The 11695-nt window shown below is 47.1% G+C and overlaps 1 protein-coding gene and 2 non-coding genes across 3 annotated transcripts; all 3 read left to right on the top strand.

The window, feature by feature from the left end:
* Positions 1–213: 213 nt before the first annotated feature.
* Positions 214–11546, top strand: RPS3 (ribosomal protein S3). The gene is made up of 7 exons (XM_061629062.1): positions 214–322; positions 3255–3385; positions 4555–4648; positions 6728–6822; positions 9001–9188; positions 10851–11047; positions 11473–11546. Exons 1-6 carry the CDS (start codon positions 293–295, stop codon positions 11042–11044), a joined length of 732 nt encoding a protein of 243 aa, XP_061485046.1. The 5' UTR covers positions 214–292; the 3' UTR covers positions 11045–11047; positions 11473–11546.
* On the top strand, positions 4691–4839 carry LOC133386386 (small nucleolar RNA SNORD15). The gene has a single exon (XR_009763127.1). It is a non-coding gene; the product is annotated as a small nucleolar RNA SNORD15 (small nucleolar RNA).
* Positions 8757–8905, top strand: LOC133386385 (small nucleolar RNA SNORD15). The gene has a single exon (XR_009763126.1). It is a non-coding gene; the product is annotated as a small nucleolar RNA SNORD15 (small nucleolar RNA).
* Positions 11547–11695: the final 149 nt, after the last annotated feature.

Here is an 11695-nt window from a genome sequence, read left to right as displayed (position 1 = left end):
GACCAAACTATTAAAAAAAGAACAAAAAAGACTACAATTCCCAACAGCAACTCCTGCACAACCGGTGATCAGCGCAGACCAATAGAAAGCAGCGCGAGGGGGGCACGGCGGCATCCCGTATCCGCAAAGAGCTGCGCTTCCGCGAGCCGTCGACTACGCTTCCCAGCATGCAGAGCGTGCTCCCCCTTGACCCACGTGATAACCGTCGACCAATAGGGAGCGGCAGAGCGGCCCTATAATCATCCGCTGTAACGGAAGTTGCCTCTTTTTCGCCTGAGCGGCGGGGCTCAAGATGGCGGTGCAGATCTCCAAGAAGCGAAAGGTGAGGGAATCGGGGCCAGTGCGGAGCCCGAGAGCGAACGGGCGGGGTGGGAGCGGGGAAATGACGCTGGGATAAGCAGGAGCACGCCGAGTTGCGAGGCTTGAGGTCGGCTGTGAGGCTGCCGGCGCAACGAGACCGGCGGATGGATGTGGATTGAGGCCGCCCGGCCCAGTCCGGTCCCTGGCTGGGCCTTGTTTGAGCAACATGGCGGCAAGGCAGAGGCTGGCTGGGAACGGATGGGGCGCGATCTGGGACCTTCCCCTCGCTTGGCAAGCGTAATTACAAAGCTGGAGGGAGGCCCAAAAAGGCTTCTATGGGGCAAGGCCCTTTTTGCATGAAAGTACACGAAGGGTCATGTAGTCCAGCCTCCTGTTGCCAACTAGATGCCTGTGGGAAGCCCCCCCCCCAGGAGAGCATGGGAAGCTGCCTCCTACTGAGTCAGCCCATTGGTCTATCTAACTCTGTGTGGTATACACTGACTGGCAGCGGCTCTGTGCCAGGCAGGGAGTCTTTACCAGCCCTGCCTGGAGGTGCCACTGGGGCCTTCTCCACGGAGGGCAGATGCTCCATCAATGAGTTATTGCCCTTCTGTTTTTCTGCAAAGTAATGAGCATAAAAGTGTCGTTTCCCTGAGTGTCTGGTATTTTAAAGGTACGCTGCTTTTGCACATGGAGGTTCCACATTCAGCTGTTAATGGCCAAGAGCATTTGGCAGGTATTTCAGGGGCTGATGGAAGACCTGAAAGGCTGGGAGTGGGCCAGTCTGGCAGGAGGAGGGGGTTCTTGCAGTGCTTGTGATAGGGTTGTTAATGCCTCCCCCCCAGTTATAGTCAGTTGGGCATTGCTGCTGGGGGTGTTTTGGTGAGCCAGGTTCATCACCTGTTGCATGGCAGATGAAGGGGCAAGATTCCTGTTAAAAAGGTTTTAAAACAGCAATAACCCAGTCTTACCGATAGCAGGAGCAAGAAAAAAGGTGTGTGTGTAAGCTCTGAACCTTGTGGGGTTGCAGGGGATTGGAGTGCTCTAGCATTTAGGTAAGAGTCTTTCAGGAGTCATGGCAGAAATGTGGGGTGCTGGGGGTCCTGTCTATCTCTGCAGATGGGTGGAAAATTAAGGTGTTGGGAGAACTAGAGTATAACTAGGGGGTTGGACTCGATGGCCTTGTAGGCCCCTTCCAACTCTACTATTCTATGATTCTATGATCTGGCTGTAGGGAGCTAAAAGATGTAGGGGGGGGGAAGCAGTTGTCTTTTAGGCTAAAAATCTTCCCTCTTGTTAGGAAGGGTTGCACTTTGCTTGCAGGAATTAAAAAGAGAACAGTTTTTCATAGATCAAACAGCAGTTGGGGAGTTTCTGGGAAGTAGGACCATTTGCTTGGAGCCTTTTCAGACATAATAGATGCTTAAGAACAAAAACCACGAAAAAGACAAATAATTGGATGTTAGAACAAATTAAACCAGAACTGTCAAATGACGAAACTGAGGTTATCATACTTTGGACACATAATGAGAAGACACGATTCACTAGAAAAGACAATATTGCTGGGAAAAACAGCAGGGAGTAGAAAAAGAGGAAGGCCAAACCAGAGATGGATTGATTCCATAAAGGAAGCCACAGACCTGAACTTACAAGATCTGGACAGGGTGGTCCACGACAGATGCTACTGGTGGTCACTGATCCATAGGGTCACCATAAATCATAATCGACTTGAAGGCACATAACAACAACAAGAATGAAAAGGCTTACTGGATCAGGCCAAAGATCCACCTAGTCCAGCTTTCTGTTTTCTCAGTAGCCAGTTAGCAGAACCTGCTCACAACGCTACTCTCCCCACTTGGGAGTTCCAGCAAGTGGTATTCAGGGACATAGCCATTGTGGCTAGTAGCCATTGATAGTAGGTTGTAGTTGTGTAGTCAGAAGAGCCAGATTGGTGCTGGGCCTTTGCAGAGGGAGATTTTGGAGTCGCCTGGCCCTGAAAACTGTCAGAAAGGCAGCCCTGTAATGATACTGCTCCAGCATCTGCAGATGTGTGGTTGGGTTTCTACTTCACATTTCTTTGCCATTTGAGTAGCCTTGCATAAAAGTCAGTATCATGCTTGTACATATCCATGCTAGTAACTGGTAGCCTAAAAGGTTTTAAAAACCAATTTCTGTAAACAATTATTTGTCTGGGCAACTGAATTCTTACTTGCCCAGATGAGAAGCTATTCTTAAGCCTGGCTTTGGGGTAAGTTGAAATTAGGTCCCACAGAATAGGTTGTTACTGTTACTCTGGGGTGCAGGGGCCATTCCTAAATTTAATGGCATTTGCCTTTGTTGTTACGTGCCTTCAAGTCGATTTCGACTTATGGCGACCCTGAACCAAAAGGGCTGGTGTAGGAGAAAGGAGGAAGGCCAAGCCCATGCCACAGATGTACTCTTCCTTTATGCACAACAGTTCAGGTGGGGAAAAATGGCCCTCAAAAGGCAAAAGTAAACTTTGCAAGAGTCTGGAGGCAGAGTTTACAGTTTTTAGCCATCACTGTCTCACATGGGAAGTGAGATTGATTTTTGCACCATTTAGCAGAGAAATTTAGCTCTTGGATCATGGTTCAGTCACAATCTTAATGCCTTTACAGTCCAATCCTAAATAATATTTGCTTGAAACCAAGTTGCAGTCATGAGGCTCCTGGGCTCCTGCCGTGAGGAAAGGCGGGATGTAAATCAAATAAATAAATAAATAAACTTTGAACAAGCCAGTTGCGTAAACTGTTCATGCTGTTACATAGCAGTTCTGGCCACCATTGTGCATAGGCTCGCGGAGGTTTAGCTGTCAAGCAGTGGGCAGAATTGTTGCGATACACGCATACACAGACAGACTTTGTTCCTGGGAGCGAAAGGGGTTTGCAGAGTTAGACCAGTACTGGTTCTCATAATCTGTTTTGTCTTTTTAGTTTGTGGCCGATGGTATCTTCAAAGCTGAACTGAATGAATTTCTCACTCGGGAGCTGGCTGAAGATGGTTACTCTGGAGTGGAGGTCCGAGTTACCCCAACCAGGACAGAAATCATCATCCTTGCTACCAGGTGCCTTACATCTGTCTGTCTGGTGGTAGATATACAACGCAGTACATATTCACAGTTTGGGACAATATATTCTCTCAAAAGTGTGGTGGTGTGTTCAGATAGGAGGGCTCGACTGAGACAAGAGGCCACTGAAATCTTGAAGCCAGGACCTGCTACAGATGCGTGCGGACTGTAAGGCGTCTATATCTGTGCAGTATAGTTCATGTATTTGGGAGCATTGCCATCTTTCCAGTCTCTTATCCATGAAACATAGGAGGCTACCTTGTACCAAGTCTGGACAGCTACCTGTCAAGTGTGCTTTAAGTTGGATACCTGCATTGAACAGGGAGTTGGACTCGATGGCCTTATAGACCCCTTCCAACTCTACTGTGCTGTGATTCTATAAGTCAGACCACTGGACCATCTAACGCTGGTTAGACACTGACTGGCAGAGGCTCTCCAAGGTCCCAGACTGGAGTTTTTCCAGCCCCAACTGGCAACGTCAGAGATTGAACCTAGGACTTTTGCCTGTAAAAGCATGTGCTCTGCTACTGAGCAGCAAGCTCTCTACATTTTTACTATCTCCCATATTCTTGTTGAGTAGGAATGGTCTTTTTCTGAATGTCTGGACTATCAGAATGGCTGCTGTGGTTTGTGTGGGCTTCCTAGATTGTTAGTAACAAAACTGCCCACTAAAGAGAACTTTCTGCTCTGTACAGGGAAATTGCCCACTTCATTTTCTTCACAATTTTCAAAAGCAATGGGCTGGCCAGCCTCAAGAGTCAATAGGATTTATTTGGTCATAGACAGTATTTTTGCATGAATGGACGGGTGCAATTTCAGGCTAAGTCAGCCCTCCTCACGCAAGTGCCCTCTAGCTTTTGTCGACTACAACTTCCCTCATTCCTGACCATTGGTCGTGCTAGCTGAAGCTGATGGAAATGGTAGTCCAGAAGACCTGAGGGCACCATGGTAGGGATTGTGTGAGGAGCCTTTAGCCCTCCGGATGTTGGCGACAACTCCCATCAGCCCCAGCAAGCATGGCCAGTGGCCAGAGATGATGGGAATTGTAGTTCAGCAACATCTAGAGGGCCAAAGGTTCCCCACACCTCACTCAGGTGCTGCTGTGCATTGCAAAGTGCAGACTACCATATCTGACTTTAACTCCTTGCCTTTGCTCCTTCTTTCAGAACTCAGAATGTTCTGGGTGAGAAAGGGCGACGTATTCGTGAACTGACTGCTGTTGTCCAGAAGCGGTTTGGCTTTCCCGAAGGAAGTGTTGAGGTAATGGCTGCTCCACTCTCTGCTTGTGGTGTGTCGAGTCCCCTTCGGTGATGATCTGATGACGAGTCAGAAATGGACACCCTCCTGCTCAGAGTAAACCACTCAGTGCCACGTTCTGTGGCGCTGTGCCAGGGTGCTCAGGCAGAGGTGTCCTGTGCCATGGATGATCTAGAGGCATTTGTCTGAGAAGGGCGAGCCAAGACTTGGGTGGACTCTCTCAAGTTGGTTTTGAAATCACAGCCAATTTTAGAGCTATGTATTGGTTGCTGTTGATCTGATCTTTAAAAAATTGCTCCTATATTTTAGCGATGTGGGAGTTGGTTTAAATCTTACACTAGAGCCTGCTGCCCCCCAGGTGCTGTTAGACCCCAACTTCCATCAGTCCAGCACAGCCAACAGTTAAGAATGATGGAAGTCCAACTGGAGGACTGGGGAAGGATGAATTAGTGTTGCGCTCAAAGGTCAGAGGTTTCAGGTCTTCTCTGCAATGTATTGATGAGGGTTAGAAATGAAGCTATAACTATTTTCCAGGTAGCCCCCAATGATCAGTATTGTGCTTTTAAACCAATTTTACAAATCCACTGACTTAATTACACTTCAAGATTCTTTTCTACTTGGTTTGCCAAACATCTAGGTCTGTCATTTTAGCCTGTAGGAAACGAACCTGCTTTTATAAAACTTGTTTGCTCATCTGGAGGAAATTCATTTGTTTCGGAAGCGGGGAGCCAAGTTGGTGTTTACAAGTCTCACTGCAACAATTCAGTCATCCAGAGTTGACATTTTTAATAGGGTGGTCAAGCCCCATCAATGTGCTTTGCAGAATAACATAAAGTTTAAAAGGGGCAGCTGCTCCTCAGAACATATGAACTAAATTTCAAAAGTGTGCTAGGGGAGGCAGGTACTGATGGATATACATAAGAATGATTGTCCCCATACCCCCCAAAAAAGACAGAGACCAAAATAAAGCTACTAGATAGGAGTTTCCTTGTGGCAAATTACTGCCACGCTTAGTTGGCCTCTCAATTTCCTGATACCTTAAGGTTAAATGATTTGGCTCTGATTCCACAGATACTGTTTTGTTCTAACTGATGAAGGCTGGAGAGAAGCTGGTGGAATTATCTACAACTACTTTTGCTACTGCATGATGACCCCCTCTTCCCTCTCAAATGCCAAATGACAAGCTAGGGTATAGGCAGGGCCTTTTTTGTAATGGCACTCCCTGATATGGAGTACCGGCATCTCTTCTTTGGCTGTCCTTTGTAACCATTGGGTGCGGGCACCCACAGCACTTTTCCCAAGGTATGAGTTACCGGCACCTCATTTTTTTACCAAGAAAGCACTAGGTGTACTTGTTAGGTTCATTAGGTTCAACTCTTGGTTGTTGGTATTGAGATGGTAGAGCAGCTTTCACCAGCCTGCACCCTCCAGACCATTTGGACTACAACTTGCAGCAGGAATTGCAGCCCCAAACATCTGGAAGGTGCCAGGTGGGCAAAGCCTGCGAGAGATGATACAGATGTTACCTGCCGTTACCTTCCCAGATGTAGCTAGTGCTCAATTGTTACCTCTTGTGTCTGTGCCCTGCTATGGAGTCTCTCTTTTTTTACTGTGATTTCTTCTACATTTCCAGTCCCTTTGCCCTTTGTGCTAGTCATGTCTGGAATGATGCTTTTGCCCAGTATTGGCCAAACAGACTAAGTCACCTGGTTGAGCTTTCCATAGACACTTTCCATCCTTGGAAGCGTCTTAATGGTTGCATCTCCAGATCAGACTGCTGTTATGGAACCATTGGCTTTTAAAAAAGCATCTTCATGGGGCTGAAGCACAGTGTAAGTGGGCCCTTTGCTGAAAAATGGTGCGCATATGGGATGCCTTGGCTGAGCGTGTGGAGCGGAAGAAAACCTCTCAAACCCTTAAAAGGCTGCAGTGGATCCTCACTAGTGGTGAAGCCTCTCTGGGCCTGTAAGTATTTTCAGGTGGTTTGTGGCTGCAAAGTGAAGATGAGCCTGTGTCCCTATGCCTGTGATATTATAGTTCTGCATGTGGCGGTAAAAACGTTGCTGCTGCTTTCTGTTCCAGCTCTATGCGGAGAAGGTGGCCACAAGAGGGCTGTGTGCTATTGCCCAGGCAGAGTCCCTGCGTTACAAGCTCCTGGGGGGCCTTGCAGTGCGTAGGTAAGTTCTGGGCCTCTCTGAGTGGCAAAATCCAGCTTTGTTCCCACACAAAGGTGTGGAACGGCTCTTGTTTTGAAGTGCGTAAGAGTTCAAGGCGGCTTGCTATGAGAAAAGGCAAGCTGCATTGTGTGCGTGAAGGGGCTATCATCATAAAATAGCTGTTGGTGTGTGGTGTCCCTTTTGCAGATGTCCACTCTTTGGACACTGAGGGGCATGAGGCTGACAGCATGTTTAACAGCTGGCCAGCACTTGTGGTAGTGTAACAGGAGGAGGAATCTTTACTGCCCCAGTTGAGCAGGTGGGAGAAAAATCTACTCCATTGCTTGGGTTGTGTATGCGACAGGTGGCCGTCAGGGTAATTAGCCATTTTAAGTTGCATTTAAATTACAGGCCTGTTATCAGATGGCACTTCAGAGCTGCTAACGAACGCATAACTGAAACGCTTGATCCTCTTCCAGTGAATCCTGTTCTCTAGCTCAGGGGTGGGAAGATGGACCTGGCAACCAGGCTGGATCTTCAGATCCCCTAATCCCTGTGGGCCATTTTGGCAGGACAGTGAGGCCATCCACTTGTGAGTCACCTGATGCCATCATGACATCTGGTGTTTTCTCTTGCCCCCGTGATTTGAGATCAAGCCACGCGGAGCAAAGGCTCGGGTTTGCAGGCACTGCCATTCAGCTGATCCACAGCACCTGCCAACAGGGCTTTCAGCGGAGAGCCGCCACATCTTTACTTGCCGAACACCTGATGTCACATGATGATGGGTGTAAGCACATGATTGTGGCTCAGGGAATGTTGCCTCATGGGCCACTTCGGGAGTTCTGCTGGGCCCAAGCATCCCCACCGTTATTCTGGCTATTCCTTCTTGTTCCCCGTGATGATACTGTCTTACTTGGCTTCCTTTCACTGAGCTGAATACGCTGGTCCCTTTACCCAAACAACCCTGCCTCTCTTAAGGCCTGTTCTGATCTCTCTCCTGATGAATGTAATCCATATGTAGTGTTGATATGATGGTCCGCCTTCATGTTGGAGACTCTGCTGTTGTATCGTGCCCTTGCACTAGAGGATCACAAGTCTGAGTGCATGCAAATACTGGATAATATTTCTGTTGATTTCATGTATGTAGTTAGACTAAATAATTGTGGGCTTGAGATCTGTCAAATGTAACATTTCTGTAATATAAAACAGTTCTGTGTTGCGGCATAAGCTTTTGTGGCTGGAGCTTGCCTCGTCAAATCTTGGACCATTTCCTTAGTTGGATGGAACAGAGAACTTCATGCGGAGAGGCCAAAATGCCAAAAAAGAAATCAATTACACTTTTAAGATGCACTTATTTATTTAGCCCAACATGTTTGACTTTCATCTAAGACACTGGTAGAACAAAGCAACAATGTAACCATTTTGTAGTAACAATGGAGTGTTAAGAGAACAGTGGGGATTTTTTTTAATGTGCCTCTGCTGAAGATTATAATCAACACATTCAGCTGAATAAATTACATCTTAGTGTACCTTGAAGTTCAGTTAATCTCTGCACTGGTGCAGTTGCCCCTTTTCTATTCTGCACATTGTTTGTCTTTTGCATAAAACTCATGCTTTTTTATGTGGCATGACGCTTCCGAGGACAAGAGGACAGATCCCTGCCCTGAGGAGCTTGCAGTCTAATGTTCAGTAAAGGACAAGGGAGAACAGAGTGGGCGATTCTCACCTTGGGTGGTTTATGCCACAGTGAACGTTAGCTTTGAAGGTGCCACCCGATTCCTGTTTCTATCACAGCCAACCAGCGCATCCCTCAGCGATTTGTAATGTAAATGTGACTTCTTTGTTTGACTCCATGGTGCGCTCGTGGGAGACTTTGCTCTCGCCTGACTTCTCCAAAGCAAAAATGAACTCTTCCTTGGCTGTTGTTGAATTTCACCCCATGTAAAAATCAATCCCTTCAGTGATGATACGATGACGAGTCAGAAAGGGCCGCCATTTTGCTTGGAGTAAACTGCTCAGTGCCATGTTCTGTGATGCTGTGCTTGGTTGCTCTGGCAGAGGTGTCCTGTTCATTGGATGATCTAGAGGCATTTGTCTGAGAAGGGACAGTTGGGTAAGAAGTTTTGAAAAGACCTGGAGTGGTAAATCAAGGGAGAACTCCTTAACACAGTTTACCTGAGAGTTTTTCCTTCCTTTCAGGGCGTGTTATGGTGTCCTCCGCTTCATTATGGAGAGTGGCGCCAAGGGCTGTGAAGTGGTGGTGTCAGGAAAGCTCCGTGGCCAGCGAGCCAAATCCATGAAATTTGTGGACGGCCTGATGATCCACAGTGGAGACCCCGTCAACTACTATGTCGACACTGCTGTGCGCCATGTCCTCCTCAGGCAGGGTGAGTGTGTGTGGCAATCCCTCGTGGCTTCCTTGGACCCAGAGAGACTTGTGGCTCTTTGTCCTGCAGCTACTTTGTAGTCTCGCTGGGTTGGTTCGGATGTTACGCTAAACCCTGGATTCTCACTAGGTCAAGGGTCTTCAGCTCAGGGGCTACATATCCTTCTGGAGGGCCACCTGCCAACAGGAGGGTGGTGGTGAGGTCAGGTGGCAGTGGGCAGAGCAACAAATGTGAATTGTAAGTTCGTCCTGTAAGTTCGTACACACACACAGCCCTGCATCAGAGAAGCAAGAGGCGTTACCAAAACACATTTCAGCCAGGCACAAACACTCAAGTGTGCAGGAGGGCCAATGAGGAGCCTGGCCTTGGGAGAGTCACAAGAGCCAGACAGAGAGCCCTGGAGGACTGTGTTTTGCCCCCGGGCCTGAGGTTTCCCATCCCTACATCAGGTAACTGAGCCTTCAGGGCGCCTTAGACATGTGCCCCCTTTTCTCCTTTCATGGTTTGAGGCAAGCCATAGTTTACTGTTTTGTCCAAAGTTACGAACCATGGCTTGAAATTGCCTTACTGACCAAATTCAAAACGCTGGTTTCTGATCTTGTGGTTAAGCCAGTGGTTCTCAAACTTTTTTGGTTCGTGGCACACCATAAAACATATAAAAAATTTCTGGCGCACTTCGTGTACAAAATTAAAAACATATTAATATATTTTAAACTATGAATAAAAATAAACTATAGAAAACTGTTACTTATCCTATACAAATGGGTTTCTTCTCATTTTTAAAATATACTTTCATGTTTTGAGGCACACGTAGCCACCTCTTAGGGCGCACCAGTGTGCCTGGGCGCACCGTTTGAGAATCACTGGGTTAAGCACATGCAGTTGTTGCTCCTTTGGACAAAACTGCACACGACGGTTAGCCTCAGCCCAGGAGAGAGGGAATTGTCATGTGTGAAGGGAGCAGTGAACCTGCAGTTCCTTGAAGGCTCATTCTTATAGCACTGTTGCATCAGAACCAGCCTGCTGAGATGCCTCAAGATCCCTTTCTGGGGGTTTGTACAATGCTGCAGATGCTGAGAGGTGCCCGATGGCAGTGTTCTAAAATAGCCCCCAATCTTAAGAAAGGAATTTTATTTATCTATTTATTATTTGATTTATATCCCACCCTTCCTCCCAGCAGGAGCCCAGGGCGGCAAACAAAAGCGCTAAAGACAATTTAAAACATTATTGCTATTGTTATTGTTGGTTATTTCTATTCCGCCTTTTGGCCAAAAGGCCCTCAAGGCGGCTTACAGAAAACACAAATATAAAATACATCAATAGAAACAATACAATTTACAACCACATAAAAACAGACCTTCAAATACATTAAAACAAAACCATGTTAAAAACATTTTTTTTAAACTTTAAAAACATCTTTTAAAAAGGGTTAAAAACATAATTAAAAAAAAACACATATTAACAAGCAATTCTAACACAGATGCAGACTGGGATAGGTCTCAACTGAAAAGGCTTGTTGAAAGAAAAAGGACTTGCATGCTGATAGTCTCTCACTATAAGGACAGCAGAGGCCAGGAAAAAAGCACAGCTGGTGCTATTTGCTGCAGCAGAGTCGCTCCGCTCAGCCTCCTCTTGGCTCTTGACAGTGTCTTGTTTCCTCAGGTGTGCTGGGCATTAAAGTGAAGATCATGCTGCCCTGGGACCCGAGTGGGAAGATTGGCCCCAAGAAGCCCTTGCCAGACCACGTCAGCATCGTGGAGCCCAAGGAAGAGATCCTGCCCACCACCCCCATCTCAGAGCAGAAAGGCACAAAGCCGGAGCAGCCGCCCATGCCACAGCCCGTTCCCACGGCATGAGGGGTGAGCGGCTTCACTTGATTTGTTGGCAGAAAATGTTGGGGATGAACTGCAGTATAATGGCTATTTGCTGCTGCTGGCATTATGCTTTGATTTGGATTCCTGCATTGAGCAGGGGGTTGGACTTGATGGCCTTATAGGCCCCTTCCAACTCTACTGTTCTATGATTCTATAACTCCTGCTGGTATTTCATGGAGTATACTTAGTTTACAACATCCAGATGTTGCTGGGCTACAGCTGCCATTACCCCTGACCATGGGCCATGTTGGTTGGGACTATGGGAGTAGGAGGCCATCAACATCTGGAGAGCTGCAGGTCCTCGTTCCTCTGCTTTACGGGGGGGGGGGAGTTGCCACAAGTGCTTTGGGTTGTGTTTATAGAGCCAGTATTAGCTGCTCACTCACCCATCCTTTCTGTTCTTATTGCAGGCTTTTGAACATCTGGAATAAAGAGCTTGATGTCTTGTAAAAATGTCTCTTAATAAAATAAGAAAAGCCAACAATGCGGAGACTGATTGTTACCTGCTCATCTTCTTGTCTACTTGGGGACTGAGTCCTGTTCAGCTACTTTCTGAAACTTGGCAGTTCAGTCCCTCTTTGATACCCCAGTTCTGCTACAATCATCAAGTGTTCAAAAGGCTTCACTGGCATT

Source organism: Rhineura floridana, chromosome 5 (assembly GCF_030035675.1).
Source record: "Rhineura floridana isolate rRhiFlo1 chromosome 5, rRhiFlo1.hap2, whole genome shotgun sequence".
NCBI lineage: Eukaryota > Metazoa > Chordata > Lepidosauria > Squamata > Rhineuridae > Rhineura > Rhineura floridana.
Note: the sequence above shows the minus strand (reverse complement) of the source record. Positions and strands in the feature narration are given on the sequence as shown.

What these genes read in the sequence shown, in the direction of transcription:
- RPS3 (XM_061629062.1), top strand. Translation starts at nt 293, where the DNA reads ATGGCGGTGCAGATCTCCAAGAAGCGAAAG. An exon ending in GGGGGCCTTGCAGTGCGTAG is followed by an intron (nt 6,823 to 9,000) that starts GTAAGTTCTGGG and finishes CCTTCCTTTCAG; the next exon opens with GGCGTGTTATGGTGTCCTCC. An exon ending in CCATGTCCTCCTCAGGCAGG is followed by an intron (nt 9,189 to 10,850) that starts GTGAGTGTGTGT and finishes TTGTTTCCTCAG; the next exon opens with GTGTGCTGGGCATTAAAGTG.